A 17,614-nucleotide genomic window follows, 5' to 3' on the forward strand; every position below is an offset into this window, starting at 1 on the left:
TGACACATATAAAATGCATGAATATCTAGTGCAAAACGTGCATGATATTAAACATAACAACATATAATATATAAAATGTTCATTGTGCTGGCAAATTAAAACAATAACAGATGAAAAGTGCCGCACTATATTGAAGTAACCAATGTGATATGACACACATAAATAAAGTGCATGAATGACTTAGTGCAAAGCGTGCATAATATCAAACTAGTTCTAAAATAAAAAATATGTCCATTGTGCTGGCAAAGAAAAATCTTGTGATGGAGCCCAGATTGATGTTTTATGAATAAAATACGTTTTTAAATGGTAAAACACCATTTAGACTTTATTTTTATATATGGATGGAGGAACTTACTGCTGGACATCTCACTTGTCAACTTTGGAGCACAATCACAATGGACATTTTTTATTTTATTATTTAAATGTGTTTCATATTATGCCCTTTATTTATATGCATCATAGCACATTGGTTACTCCAATATAGTGCGGCACTTTTCATCTGTTATTTAAAGCGGGGGTTCACCCCCAAAAAAATGTTTAACATTACATTCAGTTGCTTCCGGGTATAATCTGCGGGGCTGGGCGTTCCTAATTGATTCACACGCTTCCGACCGGCGCATACAGCGCGTCACAAGTTTTGCTGAAGGAAGCTGGACTGCGAGTCGGCTCTATACGGCGCCTGCGCACCGACGTTCGGCTTCTTTCGGCAACTCGTGACGCGCTGTATGCGCCGGTCGGAAGCATGTCAATCATTTAAGAACACCCAGTCCCGCAGATTATACCCGGAAGCCGAGGTGAACATTATATTATAATATTAAAATTATATATATATATATATATATATATATATATATATATATATATATATATATATATATATATATATATATATATATATATATATATATATATATATATATATATATATATATATATATATATATATATATATATATATATACACATACACACATATACATACACACACACACACACTGTGCTGTTATTCTGCTGTTTTTATTTATTTTTTGCTAAATAAAAATAAAAAAGGGACAAAAAAGAAAGTGCAGCTGTGGCTTTCTGTGTAAGGGACCGATATGTCCCTGTGACAGAAGCCGCAGATGGTCTTTTTTTTTCCCCTCATGCGGACGAGGGCGGGGGGGTACAACTACCAATCTTCTGTTTACATCACTTGAACGGTCATCATTGGCTGACAGCTGATCACGTGGTAAGGGGGCAGGATCGACCTCTTACTCTGATCAGCCGAGTCAACCTGCGCTGTAGCAGTCTTTCGGCTATAGCGCGGGCAGCAAGTAGTTAATATAGCATGGTATTTTATTTGTTTTTACGTACAGCAAGCTGCCAGTACCTCCCACCAGCCATGATTTACCTGCATTGCATGGTGTCACTTGCTCTAAAGCAAGGTATGTAATGAAAATGTAAAGGATTTTTTTTTTATTTTATTAATGGTGTTGACTGGGGGAGGAAAGGGAAGGCAAAATATAAGCATTCAATTAAGCCTATATATTGCTCTCAGTACTGGTTTCTGTAACGAGAAATGTAGACAAAAATAACATCAAAGAGAAAAAACAATTAACATAACAATGATGTTAATATTTAAATTAAACAAATAGTGAACTGCAAATATATAAATTATACAAACCATAAAAATTAAAAAAAAATTACACACTCCAACCTCCACTTTTGAATGCCTTACCTCATTGAATGATGACAAATTGAGCTTTTTGGCTATGAACTTTTTTAGATGCAAGACTGTTGCTTGAGCTGAACAGCGTATCCATTTTCGCTTGAGTCCTCGCAACTTACTGCTATTGCATTCTAAGCATATACTGACCTTTAGAGAGGAAATAAAGCACAGAATACACACTATTTAATATAATACCTTTCTAGACAATATTTATTGTTATGCTACTGAGACAAGGAGAAGTTCATGTACCGTTAGGCTTTAGAAAGACATACTGTATCTCAAAGCAGATTTGTGCTCACAAGCTGAAGTTACTAGGCAAGTCATCTCCAAGCTTAGAAACATTTAGAGAGAAAATGTTGGGCCATGTCTCTGAGGCTACTGCATCCAAACCAAGCTTCCTTCAAACAACTAGACAAATTAAATATATGGAAAGGAACACTTGGTGGCATGGTACCAACACAATAACGTCCAAAAGATACAAACTTGTCCTTTGTGCCACAATCAATGTCTCTAATAAATTACATCTTTACATGCCTCCAAGTAGCTGCTATATATAGAAAGCTGCTGAATGAAATGCACAGCATGAACAAATACATAGGTCACACAAATGTCAACCTCCATTGTGTTCCCCTCCAAGCTCATTATACACAGGCCCCGCTTTCCATCCTAATAGCCATTATTAGATCACTTTTGTCAGTATAAACTGAAAATATTGGCAAAGAGATAAGGCAGAGCAAGCCTAGTGATTCTAAGATCTACTAACAATACCATATTTTTACTCTCAAGATCTAATTGTTACACAATGTTTTTCTGCATAAAAAAGAAAGAATGCAACCGATGCAAGATTACACTACATAGCATTCCCTTTGCCATTTTTACTTGGAGATGCTGCTAGGCAATATTTCTTCTACCCATTTCCCTTCACAATTCCCAAGGTCACCATGGCCCAGGGGAGAAAACCCTCTACCAAATATAGCAAACATCTCTTGAAATAGAGATCGATGTTTCAAATCATATTGAATACACATATTCGCCCCTCACTAGACCAGAGAAGGTGTAGTCTAGCCTCTCCAAAAATAGGATTACCTGCTCATCACTCCTGTGGTAGTCATGGTCTTCTTCTTGTTTTTCTTCTGTTGATTCTTTATTTGAAGTATCTTCTGCCTTTGTTTCACCTACAATTTAATTTTGCACATTTTTGTAAGTTTTAGAAAGACCACACTAGGACTAAAAACCAAGCAATTGAAAAACAAGACGACTACAAGGGGAACCAAACATGGCAGAAACGTGACACGCAAGCTCATAATTGGGGAGCTTGGTTATTGGAATAGCCAACAACTAAAAATGTGGGCTTTTTTTGTCTGTCTGGGAAAACCTAATGTTTCAGTTAAAGTGGAAGTAACCCTTTTTTTTTAACTTGTACCTACAGGTAAGCCTATAATAAGGATTTCCTGTAGGTACAGTGCATATCTCTTAGATATTCACCCTGGATGCAGCCGGCGATGTCACCGGCACATGCGCTCCTTCAGAGCTCCGTGCCGCAGTCAGTGACATCATCGCGGAGTGCCCAATCAGATGGCCAGAAGACACAAACCCAGAAGGAAGACCGGGTGAAGATGGAAGCCCCATCAGTGGTGACAGCACGTCGCTGAAGAATTTCAAAATTAGCACATTATCTTGCAATGTTTTTTTTTTTTTTAAAGTGGTTTACTACTGCTTTAAGTATGTGGCGGTGTCTCATACATAAAAGTTTTGCGAAGCAACATTCTTAGGGCAAAGACACTCAGACGATTTACATTAGCTAATCATTTGTACACCATACTCACAATAATCCATGCTAGATATAAGGACTCAGGACAGAGAGTACAATTTCAAATCTCACCATTCCTAACGGCTTCTACACTTGGTTTAACTGTACAAGTCTCCCCTTTGATGTCACCAGGCACTTCCATTCCAAGCTTGTGATAAAATTCTCTTTGTTTTCGGATTTCCGCTAATAAAAAAAAAAAAAGATAAAAGCAAGAACCTAAATGAAAAGTTGAATATAATGCTACATACATTCATAAGTAAGAAGCGAACACATGGTGGATAGGATGTACAACATTTGACAAAATATGCTAAACATTTAAAAACAGGTTTCAAACATCGTACTGTAGAGTCTCTCTGAAAAAGTTGTCTATATTAATATCGATTATAATAATAGACGTTCATTTCTGGGCTACCCTATGCTGCCCTATTGGTCATTTATACAGTCCTTCCTTTTTAGAATATGCTCAAACGCCCATATTAATTTAAAATGACTGGTGTCAAAAAGGAAGTACACTAAATGCTGTTCCCCAAAAAACAGACAGGGTGCAAACAAATAGTCACCGATATCACATTTGGTCTCTATGCAGATGATCTTTCTTGAATATGGATTTGCCATGCCTTGTTCTGCACTGTGTCTTTGTCATCTTGATAGAGGCAGAGCCATTGCCTCCTCCTTTTGCCAGAACAACATTGAGCAGCACAATAGTGAGATCAGAAAATCCCACTCCAAATCTCACAAGAACAGTAGTATCAGAGGCAGCAGTGCATTGGATTTCACACTGCAGATACAGTTGTGTAAAATAGTATTTGCCCCCTTCGCTTATTTTATTTATTTTTTTTGCACTTAAATGATTCAGATCATCAAAAAAAAATTATATTTCACAAAGATAACCCGAGTAAATCCAAGATGTTGTTTAAATTATTATTTTATTTTGGGAATTTTATAAGGGAAAAAAAGCTGTTCAAACCTGTCTGGCCCTAAGTAAAAAAGAATTGCCCCTTCCCATGATGAATCATAAATGAACTGCAATTAACCACTTGACCACCAGGCACGTAAACCCCCTTAATAACCAGACCAATTTTCAGCTTTCGGTGCTCTCACAATTTGAATGACAATTACTCAGTCATATAACACTGTACCCAAATGAAATTTTCGTCCTTTTTTTCACACAAATAGAGCTTTCTTTTGGTGGTATTTAATCACCGTTAGGTTTTTTATTTTTTGCGCTATAAAAGAAAAAAGACTGAAAATTCTGTAAAAAAAAAAAAAAATTCTTTGTTTCTGTTATAAAATTTGGCAAATTTAGTATTTTTTCTTCATTCTTTTGCATAAATGTGAAAGATGAAGTTACGCCGAGTAAATAGATACCCAACATGTCACCCTTCAAAATTGCACACGCTCGTGGAATGGCGCCAAACTTCGCTACTTAAAAATCCCCATAGACGACGTTGCAGGGTATTGTGGGGTATTGTGGAGTATTGTGGGGTATTGCGGGGTATTGCAGAGTATTGCGGGGTATTGCAGAGTATTGCGGGGTATTGCGGGGCATTGCAGAGTATTGCGGGGCATTGCAGAGTATTGCGGGCATTGCAGAGTATTGCGGGCATTGCAGAGTATTGCGGGCATTGCAGAGTATTGCGGGCATTGCAGAGTATTGCGGGCATTGCAGAGTATTGCGGGCATTGCAGAGTATTGCGGGCATTGCAGAGTATTGCGGGCATTGCAGAGTATTGCGGGCATTGCAGAGTATTGCGGGCATTGCAGAGTATTGCGGGCATTGCAGAGTATTGCGGGCATTGCAGAGTATTGCGGGCATTGCAGAGTATTTTGGGGTATTGCACAGTGTGGGGGCATTGCAGAGTGTGGGGGCATTGCAGAGTATGGCTGGTACTGCAGAGTATTGCACAGGGAGGGAGGGATGGATCTGTGACTGCATGTGTCACAGATCCAGCCCGAAGCAGCAGCAGCAGCTGCTGCTGCTGCTGCTTCCGCTCTCTCCCCTCTCCTCTCTCACACTGTACCGTTCGGTACAGAGAGGAGAGGGAGGAACCGGCGTCATCACATGACGCCGGGTTGTTTAGTAGTGATCGCTCCGTCATTGGACGGAGCGGTCACGTGGTAAATCGCCGCTATCAGCGGCGATTTACCGTGATCCGTGATCAGCCGGGTCCGGAGGACCCGGCGGTCACGGAGACTCCCGTGTGCGCGCCCCATAGGGCGCGCGGGAGCGCGACTCTGGGAGGACGTACATTGACGCCCTCTCAGAGTTAAGCAACCGCCCTGTAGACGTATTTCGTCTATAGGGCGGTTGCTAACTGGTTAACTACAATTTTTTGGAAAGCAGAGTTAAATTTCACTTGCCACACCCAGGCCTTATTACTGCCAGACCTGTTGAATCAAGAAATCACATAAATAGAAGCTGTTTGACAAAGTGAAGTATGCCAACAGATCACAAAAAGCCACAAGCTAAAAAATTCAAGAACAGATTAGAAACAAAGTAATGTACATGTATTGGTCTAGGAAGGGTTTCAAGGCCATTTGTAAGGCTTTGGAACTCCAGTGAACCACGAGGAGAGCCATTATCCACAAATAGAGAACTTGAAACAGTGGTGAACCTTCCCAGGAGTGGCCAGCCTACAAAAATGACTCAAAGTGCATGATAAAGACTCATCCAGGACATCATTAAAGCGGTGGTTCACCCTCCATTTTAGCATAAAATTAGGCATAGTAGCGCAAGTAGGTCTCGGCTCTTCACTGCGCTATACAGTGCCTGCGCACAGACTATGCGCAGGCGCCGTGAAGAGCCTATTTCGGCTATTTCCAGAGAAGCGTGACGTGCCAGAGCCGGCCGTCAATCACTTTCCCTCTGGATAGGAACGCCCATTCCCCGCGGGGAGTCGGAATCTTCAATATACGATTGCACAGTGAGTACGGGGCTAAAAAAATAAATACAGGCATACTGTAGCTCGCGCTACTATGCCTAATTTTATGCTAGAGGAAACATTTTTTTTTTTTTTTATAGGGTGAACCCCCGCTTTAAAGAACCCAGAACATCTAAAGGACTGCAGGCCTCACTTGACTCAGGTAAGATCAGTGTTCATGATTCAACAATTAGAAAGTCTGAGCAAAAATAGCATCCATGGGAGAGTTCTGAGGCCAAAGCCACTGCTGACCACAAAGACATATCTTACATTTACCAAAAAAACATCTCAATTATCCAAGACCTTTAGGCAAATATTTTGTGGATTGAGGAGACAAAAATTTAACTTTTTGGACAGTATGCGTTCCGTTACATCTGGCCTAAAACCAATACAGCATTTCATAACAAGAACATCAATACCAACAGTCAGACATGGTGGTGGTAGCGTGATGGCCTTTGCAGCTTCAGGACCTGGACAATTTGCCATAATTTATGCAACCATGAATTCTAAACTCTACCAGAAAATTCTAAATGTCTGGTCATCAATTCGTGACCTCAAGCTTAAGTGCACTTGGGTTATGCAGCAGTACAATGATCCAAAACAACAGCAAGTCCACCTCCAAATAGTTCAAACAAAGCAAAAATTTAGGTTTTGGAGTTGCCTAGTCAAAACCCGGACCTCAATTGAGACGCTGTATCGTGACCTTACACAGGTCGTTCATGCTGGATAACCCTCCAATGTGGCTGAATTAAAACAATTCTGCAAAGTGGGCCAAAATTGCTCAACAGCAATGTGAAAGACTCATTGCCAGTCATTGCAAACGCTTAATTTCAATTGTTGCCAGAAAAGGTGGCAAAACTTTTCCACATAAAGCCAGGCAGGGTTGGACAGCAAAATAGGGGATAGATTTATGGCATTTAATTTTATCAAATTAATATGAATTTAAATGAATGAGAATTTATTGTCAGCCATCATCAACACCTTTTGAAGTGGTGTTAAAAACACTGCTTGCTGCATTATTGGTTAGTTAACAAATTGGCACCAAAAACACCTCTCCATTGAAATGCATGTAAATACAGCAAGAAAGCATCAAAAATGCACCCGTGTTTTGTTTTTGATGCATTTTGAGTCACATGACTAATGAAAAACACACCATAAGCAAGATAAAATGGCAGCAAAATGGTGAGCGTTTTTGTCAGCCATTATCGGCACTTTTTTTTTGGCACAACGCTGAAAACTCTTCGCCCAGACGACATTTACTTATTTACATGCACAATGCATTTGTTGTTTTGGGGAGGAAATGCTGGCGTTCTTCTTTAAAGTGCACCTATAGCCAAAACAAAGTAAGATGGATTTCTCTCAGACACTTGTAACCAGAACAGGTGTCCCCATTAGAAGATATACCCTCGACCTTTGTTCCTGGTGACACATTTCCGATTTCTTATTAATCTCTGTTTTAGAGACGATGATCGAAACCAAGGTTTCTCAACCAGGGTTCCTCCACAGGTTACTAGGGGTTCCATGAGCAATGAGCAATTTCTTCCACTCATATAGGTTCCCACTGACACTATTGATCTTTTTAGCTGTAAGGGGGTCATTCTTTCCAATTACCACAAGTGTAAAGAACATTCTTCCCACTGACCATCACAAAAATGTATCATAAATTGTAGATATAGTAATTTTTAGCAGTGGTTCCCTGAGACTGGAAAGGTATTGCAAGGGATACTCTGTGTTGAAAAGGTTGAGAATGTCCATGACATTAGAAGAACGTCCTACTGCGGCACTGACAGCAATTAAAACTTGACAGGGGTTCTATTCGTAATCTAGCTAGAAGAAAAATTGGTTGCACATACCCTTTAAGTGCAAGCACCTAAATGCGATATACAATTGTGTAATAAAGTATCAAGAGCTCTGTATCCAATATTAGTTGCCTCTATCTCTAGATTTGTGATAGGTTAACCTGTGAAAGATAAAGCCACCAAGACCACACACATATACATGGTAAAAAGAAAGGCCATGTCCAGACATAGAAAAGAGCATTTTTCTACATGCTCAAGAGAACGGTGCCAACTGTATAATACCATCACAATACCCATTCCTCTATATGCCCTTCTCTCTGCCTGCTTTGGCTAAAAGTTTTTTTTTTTTTTTTTTTTAAACTAGTGTCCCACCACCTTTTATTGCAGCATAAACCTACCTTCTTGAAGACCTGGCACCAGTTTGTAAACAATATCTTGCATTGTTCGGTCGTGGCTAGAAAAGAAAAAAAAAGAAAGAAAAAAAAAACAAGAGTTATAATTAATGGAATAGTATATAATACCATAAATAATTCCACAGACTGCCTTTCATTAAAGGCTCTCATTTTACACTAAATGTCCGCAAAAAGAATAAAGAAAGCTTATTTCCTTTACCGTCGCTTAGATATAGCCATTCTTCAGTGATTAGCCAAGGTCTGGACAGCAAAGACTGCTGGATTACACATTACATGAAAAGTATAAACAGCAACTCTACAGGAATTGGGTGGACTTAAAGGGGTTGTAAAGGAAAAAACATTTTTTCATAATAAGCATCCTTTACCTGCAGACATTCCTTTTTTTCACTTCCTCATTGTTCGTTTTTGCTCAGAAGTTGCTCTATTTCTTCTCTGTTCTGTTCACTTCCTGCTTGTCTGATTGTTACTCACCACCGTGATGGGAGGCTTTACTGCGGTGGTGAGTAACGTGCTCACCCCCTCCTGGGAACTACATCTGTGTGGCAGGACGCTCTCTACGTGTTAGAAACTTCAAGGAGGTGTGAATTACTGGGCGTGCCGCAATTCATACTGGGAAATGTAGTTCTTACATGAACAAACGATGCAAACCAGGAAGTGAATGAGAGAACAGAAACTAGAATGCCGGAGGTGATATAGATGAAAGAATTTAATAGGTATTTACTCGTTTTTTAACAGAATCATTACACTATTCTGTCTGTCTACCTTGCAGACATTAATTTTAGGCAAAATTTTTTTTTCCTTTAGTGACAGTCCTACATCGGCCCTACTTCCATCCGACTTGAATGAACAGGATATGATTTTGCGCCGACTTAGAGATAGCCCGACTTGTCCTTTGACCAAACAAAACAATCCCAGTGTGACAAATTCCTTTTCCTGCTGCTGTAATCACCATGTCGGATGTCACAAGTCGGACGGCTAGGACAAGGATCCTACTTTAATGATACTGAATGGGTTTAAAATGGACAAAAGTCAGACAAAAAAGTAATGCAGGAACCTTAAGTCGGACCGACTTGTGTTGGACCAGTTAAGACAGCTCTCATAGGCAACCTTTCATTTGTACAAGTCATGCAAAATGTGCCTCCAAAGCCGGACCGCAAGTCGCACCAGTGTTAACCGGGCCTCAAGCAGAACTAAAATGCAGCTGGAAGGTAGTTTCTTTGGTAGAAGAGGCACGCAAAGCATCTTCTGTCAAAACATTTTCCTCTCGCTGCTTGCAATTTTTTTAAATACGTATACACTGCCTTCAGTGGCTGCACAGTGCCGTATGCACCTTTGACTCATTCCCTCCAGCTTTAAGATGCTCAGAATGGGAGCTCAGGATTACACAAGTCCAGCGCACATGTGGTGTTGCCCCCCCAATGGCAGAGCCAGAAAAAGTGGAACAGGGACATTGCATCATTGGTAGAGGCACACTAAAAAGGCAAGTGTGCCATATTTTATTATGCATACAGAGTATATACTAAAGCTGATGTTCCGTTCCCATCTTCATTGTGTCTCCTTGGCAATTAATATTGCCATAACATACTCTGTATCATGAACAAAAAACCTTGAAGTGTTAAAAAATACGGTAAGTAAAAAAATAAAATCATAGTGTATTATCAAAATACACAGCTTGTATTTTATAAAAGTAGAATACTACTGTATGGGTGATAACTTTACAGATATATTCTATATCAACTTCCCTAGCACAGACTGCAAATAGAATTCACTATACATGAGCTTAATTCTCTGAACTTATACTTGTAAAGTACCAGTACACAGCCATTTGGAATGAATGCTAAAAGGAACATTGATGGTAAAAAATTAAGACTATGAAAACTGGAGTACACTGCCTGGCACATTCTAAGACGCATCTAAAGAATGCCATTTGCCAGCACCTCTTGACCTCTATTCAACCTGTTGTGAATGCTACTGTGCGCTACTGAAGCACTGACACATGCAGCATCCCTGCTGACAAACCAATACTGTTCTACTAGAAATAATATAGTGATAGCAAAAATGATCTCAAATTCAGGGAAGAATCTGAAATGTATGGAAAAAGCCATTTAGCAGACACTCCTGAAAAGAGGAATAATTTGTTCATGTGCAGAAGCAAAGCACCAAAAATATTTAGAAACCACTTTTATATGATCTTTAAAATGTTTTATTTATGAAATTAGCATTTAGAGCCTGAACACAAGATTTTAGTAGAAAGGTTAAAATGTTGGTAAACATATATCAATCCTAGCTTAATATGCATCTAAAGCCAAAAGTTCTTTAAAAAAAAATAAAAAAAAAAAAACTTTTTGTCTCCGTTTGATCTCAACCTTGACTGAAAGTTGGAACAAATCCAAAATCTCCAGAAAAAGAGTTAGATAGAGAATATTTTCCAGTGGGGATACTTACAACTGCCCAGGAGGGTTGGGAGATTCCCTCTTAAATTGTGTTGTGTTCAAAAGGCATGACTTAAAGGAAATCTTCCAAACTGGACATAAACAGCAAAAAAGTCCAAAAATATATCATTTTAGAACCTGTAATGGGTTTACTTTAAAAAGGACAAGATCACGACTTAAACACTAGATTTTTATAATCCCCCACATGCAATTTTCTGGCCAAAAATCATTCAGGCTAATGGATATTCGTGTGCTACCCCCATAGGAGCGGCTTGAGTTTGTTCAGTCTGTTACACTGCCCTTCAACCCCAAGAATCGTCCCAGCCCCTACTGGCACACCTAGCTCCATGGATCCCCGACTCTGAAGATGGCCCATTGTGGCAGCTCGGTGAGGCAAAGTTTTCCTTTGGATGCATCTGATGCAGGAGTGTCAATAACCCTCAATTTCAGCCCACATGCAAGGCCAGTAGAACCGGTCCCTCACCAGGTGAAAAGCCCTCTCTGGCACTAGGTGGCCATGGTTGTCATGTAGGGCCATTAATACGGTCACCCTATATTTTTCAGGTAGGAATAACTGCCATTTTTCTTCAGAATCGTCAGAGGTAGCTGTAACTGATCTCACTCTAGATGCAGCAGACGGGCTTCCTTCAGGGAAGTCGGTGAGGAGCACGTCAGGGCATTGGCTCTCCAAGGCCTTCAATGCCAAGCTACAGAGAGGGTCCTATAACTGGTCCCTCCACAAGTCTTTCTTTGACAGCTTGGGCAAACCTTCATCCCCAACTTGGGTGACAAAATATCATCCGAGGACACCACCGGCTAACACTGTTGTCTCCGGACCTGGATCCTCCTCCAGCTTGATGTTCTGCTACTTGACATAAGGCTTGTACCCTTCAGGTGTTAGCTGCACACATTCTTCTGGAGGGTCACCGGAACAATGGGGCCCTCTTGACAAACCATCCGCGACTTTGTTCCCGTCCCCGGTCGATAATTCAGGCTGAAAGTAACCCCCCCGATAGGAGTAGCCAACCATCTGTGACCTGTGGCGTCCAATTTGGTGGTAGTGAGGATGGAGGTGAGAGAATTGTTGTCGGTCTTGATCATGAACTCCGTCCATACAGGTAATCCCTCAGCTTATCCACCACCGCCCACTTCAAGGCTAGGAACTCAAGTTTGTGCATGGGGTAGTTCTCAGTGGGGATCAAGCTCTGACTCACGCAGGCAACAGGCCTTAGATGGCTGTCATGCTCTTGATATAGCCCCACCTATCCCATCTTAACTGGCATCAAAGTGTAGCTCGTATGGCTTGGTTTCATCTGCATAGGTCAAGACTGGAGTGGTTGTTGGGCTTCACTTTAGCTGCCTAAAAGCCTTATCGCACTTCAGAGTCCATTGTTCCTAAATGGACTCTCTGGGTTTTCTGGGCCCTCCAGCTGGTCCGACAGGCTTTAACAGATCTGGGTCATAGTCTTTCTCTTCGTTCTTCAGCAACTCATTAAGTGGGCGAGCTATCTTAGCGAATCCTTTGACAAATCTTCTGTAATACGAGCAGAATCCCAGAAATGACCTAAGCTCAGTCACATTAGTAGGCCTTGGCCAGGAGGTGGCAGCTTCCAGCATCTGGGGGTCGGTGGCCACTCTGTCAGTAGACACAATGGGCCAGATCCACGTAGGAGATACGACGGCGTATCTCCAGATACGCCGTCGTATCTCCGAGTCTGAGGCGTCGTATCTTGGCGCCTGATTCAAAGAATCAGATATGCCAGAATTTTGCGTAGATACGACCAGCGTAAGTCGCCTACGCCGTCGTATCTTAACTGCATATTTACGCTGGCCGCTAGGGGAGTGTACGCCGATTTACGCTTAGAATATGTAAATCAGCTAGATACGCCAATTCACGAACGTACGCCCGGCCGTCGCAGTACAGATACGCCGTTTACGTTAGGCTTTTTCCGGAGTAAAGTTACCCCTGCTATATGAGGCGCAGCCAATGTTAAGTATGGACGTCGGGCCAGCGTCAATATTTCCGTCGATTACGTCGTTTGCGCAAGTCGTTCGCGAATAGGGCTGTGCATCATTTACGTTCACGTCGAAAGCATTGGCTTTTTGAGGGTTAATTTGGAGCATGCGCACTGGGATACTTTCACGGACGGCGCATGCGCTGTTCGTAAAAAGCGTCATTTACGTGGGGTCATGCTTAGTTTACATAAAACACGCCCACCTCTTCACAATTTGAATAAGGCGCGCTTACGCCGGCACATTTACGATACGCCGCCGTAACTTTAGACGCAAGTGCTTTGTGAATACAGCACTTGCCTCTCAAAGTTGCGGCGGCGTAGCGCAACTACGATACGCCCGCTTAATTTTACGCCTATCTACGTGGATCTGGCCCAATGTGGCCAAGGTAGTTTATTTTTTATTTATTTATTACTATTTGTTTATGAACACTTTTCCAGAGACAGCTTCAACCCCTAATCATGGAGTCTCTTCAGGACCTTCTTGAGATGCTCTTCCAGGGTCTTGCCGAAAACTATGACGTCAAAGTACACCGACAACTTGATCAGATTCATGTCACCCAGGGTCTTCTCCATTAGCCTTTGGAAGGTGGCTGGGGCACCAGACAGGCCTTGAGGCATACTATCCAATTCAAAGAACCCCACCAGGGGAAAGAAAGCGGTCTTCTCCTGATCATCAAGGTGCATGGGGATTTTGGTTCAAATCCAGCACGCTGAACCACTTCACTCCTTACAGGCTCTGCAAGGCATCTTCTATCCTTGGGGTGGTATATAGGTCGGGGATGGTCCTTCGGTTCAGCGTCTGGTAGTCAATACACAGCCTCAGCGACCCATTCTTTATCTGTACCACCACTATCAGGGAAGCGTATGGACTCTGGGACTCGGATGATACCTGCCCTTTTCAACTCTGCCAGTTGTTCACACAGATCCTCAAAGTCCCTTAAAGGAATCTATCAGACTCTTTCCCTGATCGGCTTATGCACTCAAAGAGATGGATCCGGTGTTGTGAACCTTTTGTACACCCCACATCGAATTCACTCTTGGAGAATGCAGCCTGCCATCTCAGGAGCTGAGCCCTGGCCCTGTCTTTCCATTCAGGCAATAGAGGAGTATTCTTCACATAGAACTCCTTGACAGGGATCCTATCCTTTGCTCCACCTACCAAATCAGACTGTGGGACACTCCCATGTCTTCTGTCCGTCTGCTTCAAGGACAATGAAAGGGCCTGATTGCTTTACAATGTAGCTTGACAGATGTTCATAAACAGGCCTCCTCACACCAGTCCAAGTGCCAGATCTCTCCCTCTCCTTCAGCTGCAGCCTTCTGTTCTTGTACCAGGCGCTGGTAGGCTTGTCCCAGCATGGGGTGCACACTTGTAGTTGAAGTGCCCAGAACAAGAGGTGTCAACAGCCTTCTGACAAGATCAGCATTGGTCCCTATGATGAGAGAACTCTTAATGGCCCCTGGTCGGCGAGGACAGACCACTGCCAGAGTGTCAAAAGGCTCAGCTTTCCCAGCCACGGAGGGATCAAAGGGCAGCTTGACCGGTAGTTAGCCATAATAGGGGAGGTTCTGAGTCCCAATGTCCCATATCTTCAGCTCTTCCAACTTCTGCAATGGCAGGTGCTTGAGGTTCCGGTCAAAAAAAAGTCTATGTAGAGAAGGGGCACTTAAGCTCTAGTATCCACAAGGGCTTTGGTGCAGATTCCCTCTACTTGGATGGGAACAACAGGTTGGTGGCTTGTATCTGTGCTTGTTTGGTGGCTTGTATCTGTGTTCCTCTCTTGCAGAGATTCTGATCTGGCTTAAGTCTACGCTAAATTCTGGGAGTCTGGTGTGCATTGACTCTCCGATGTCGGGCAGCATGTGTCAAAGGAAACGGGACACTGGGATGCTCTTGGAGGCAACAACGGGAGCCCTCTGCAAGGGTTTGGACTTCCACTGCTGTCTCTTTGCATCGTTGGATTTGGAGTCAGCTACTGAAGATGGGCATCCAAAACTGGCTTTTGGTGCTGTGCTTCAGGCTTCAATGGGCTTGGAAACACCGGTCGATAATGTCCCACATCATTTCAGCATATCTCAGTATTCTCAATGGCACTCCTCACTGGTAAAAGTGAAAATGCTCAGTATTGGCTCCGATATAGAAACTAGTATGGTTATCCATGCATCCCTACCAAATATCCCTAATATTCCTGCAATTATAAACATTAAAACTACTTGATTTTACCGGATCCAAGGAATATCTATTAGCCGGGATGATTTTTGGGCAGAAAATTTGATAAGGGGGCCAGCTCACCTCATTAATCACTTAATAAGTCTCTAAGTATGTGAGATCTAACAATACAACCACTTGATCTTGCCAAAACTAACAACTATCCATTAGGTGGTCCTTATGTACCACCTAATATCTCTATTTTTATGTGGAATAGCTCTTAAATTATGTGAGAGCTAACATTAAAAACACTTGATCTTACCAGATCTAATGAATATCTATTAGCCTGAATGATTTGATAATGGGGGGCCAGCCCCCCCCCCCCCCCCTCGTTAATGACTTAACAAGTCTCCAATTTTGTGAGAGCCAACATTAAAACCACTTGATCATACCGGATCCAACAAATAGTTCCCAAAACAGCGAACTATTTGGTAAAACATTTTTATAAGGGGGGCTGATGATTGATTAGCCCTCCCAGCAAATAACTTAATATTTCTACTTCTAGGTAGAATGCAAACAATTGATCTAACCTGATCTAACAAAGATCTAACAAGATTACCAAGTTGTATTCAAAAATTTGGATTTTGGGGGCTAACCCGGCTGAGGTTATTATTACCTGCTATTTAATCAGTAACAGCAAACCACAGGTGCTACTGAACTGGTATGCTAAAAAGGATTTCTTCTAAACTAGATTCAGGTTACATAAAGTGGGTACTGAGTGCAAAAGAGAATATACTGTGCATAAATTCTGGGATTTCTGCCAGCTATACTTTAGCTTAAAGCGATTGTAAACGATCACCTTGTAAAACAACCAATTCCGTTTAAAATGAAAAGGAAAAGGCAAAACATTTTTGTATTGATCTAAAAATACATTATAAATACCTTATTTCCCTTTTTGATAAGTGATCACATTCCTTCTGTTCTCAGTAAAATAAGCATTTGGGGGGGGGGGGGGACAGCAACACACTGAGCTTCCTATTAAATGGCAGCAGGGGGCGTGTCAGGACAAGTCTGATCATTGGAGGAGAGCACACAGCGTTCCCAGCATAGCTAAAGAACTGACCAGGATGTGTTCTCCTGCTTAGTGTAGTCAGTTTTTAATAGGAAAGCAGAGGGACTGGCAGGAACACCAGGGATTTCACACAAAGGAAGCAATACAAAAAGAACAGGAAACGTTCTCATACATGAACATGTTACAGCAGGCACATATCAGGAATATGACATTTTGGGGTAACAAACGCTTTAACTTTCTCCATTGTGTGAACATAAATATTCGTAAACTATTTCACTCCTCCTGTGTTCACTTTGTATTAATTTTTACAAAAGGATCCACTAACACAAAGCACACCATATGTAGAGACAAACTGTACAATTAACAGATTGGAAAAAAAAAAAAAAAACGTCATAAAATGCAAGCGCTCATTTTTTCATTCAGTGGTGAGAATTAAAGTTTAACTAAAAGCAAAACTTTTAGTTTCGGATAACGTGCAGAAAGATTAAAGTGCTTGTTAGTTTTTATTGCTGTCTGTGCCCCCATTAGGGAGAGTCACCCTCTCTATTTGTCCTGTTCACCATTACCATTGAAAGTGAAATTAACCCCAAATGTGGGGTTGTCCCCAGAAAAGTAATAGAGGGGAAATCTTCCAATGGGGACACTAGTTTTGGTGACCTGGGGGTCACCAAGGGATCCTTTATTTTGCAGGAATTTCCTCTCGCTACCTGTTTGGCTATTGGACAGGAAGTGAAGGGAAATCTCCATAATGGCACATAGAGCCGAAAAAAAAAAAAATATGACAGTGGTTATAACCCTGCCTTACTCTATCCAAAACTAACAAAAAAAAAATTGCTTTGACTATAGTTTTACTTTAACCACTTGTCCCCCGAGGACATCATATGACGTCCTCGACTTTGTGCAGTGATATCTGAATGATGCCTGCAGCTACAGGCATCATTCAGATATCACAGTCTTCTGCCGGCGATTCTGTGCACGATAAGAATGATCATAGTGGCAGTTCCGCCGCTTGATCATTCTTCTAGGCAGCGGGAGGGGACTCCCCGTGCCATCGGGGGCCAGGAGAACTAATTGGCCGGCGCTGGCTCACGACGATAGAGATGACTGGTGACCAGATGGTCACCAGTCATCTCTATGACCGTCGGAGGCCCGGGCGTGACGTTGTGACATTACGCCCGGGTACCCGGAAGTAAACAAAGCCGCAATCGCGGCTGTCAACATGAGATCGGGGATTTTTTTTTCATGATCTCATGCTTTCAAACCTGGAGGAGAGATGTGGGGGTCTTATTGACCCC

The 17,614-nt window shown here is 41.9% G+C and overlaps 1 protein-coding gene across 1 annotated transcript in view; it reads right to left on the reverse strand.

Annotated features, from left to right (window-relative positions):
- The window catches only part of PCGF3 (polycomb group ring finger 3), a 114,937-nt gene that overhangs the window by 11,478 nt on the left and 85,845 nt on the right, over positions 1-17,614 (reverse strand). The window contains exons 4-7 of the mRNA XM_040361898.1: positions 8,637-8,692; positions 3,591-3,701; positions 2,795-2,883; positions 1,718-1,855 (exon numbers count right to left, since the gene is read on the reverse strand). Of these exons, the coding sequence (XP_040217832.1) occupies positions 1,718-1,855; positions 2,795-2,883; positions 3,591-3,701; positions 8,637-8,692 (394 nt within the window). The remainder of the gene's footprint in view (positions 1-1,717; positions 1,856-2,794; positions 2,884-3,590; positions 3,702-8,636; positions 8,693-17,614) is intronic.

This window comes from Rana temporaria, chromosome 1 (assembly GCF_905171775.1).
Source record: "Rana temporaria chromosome 1, aRanTem1.1, whole genome shotgun sequence".
NCBI lineage: Eukaryota > Metazoa > Chordata > Amphibia > Anura > Ranidae > Rana > Rana temporaria.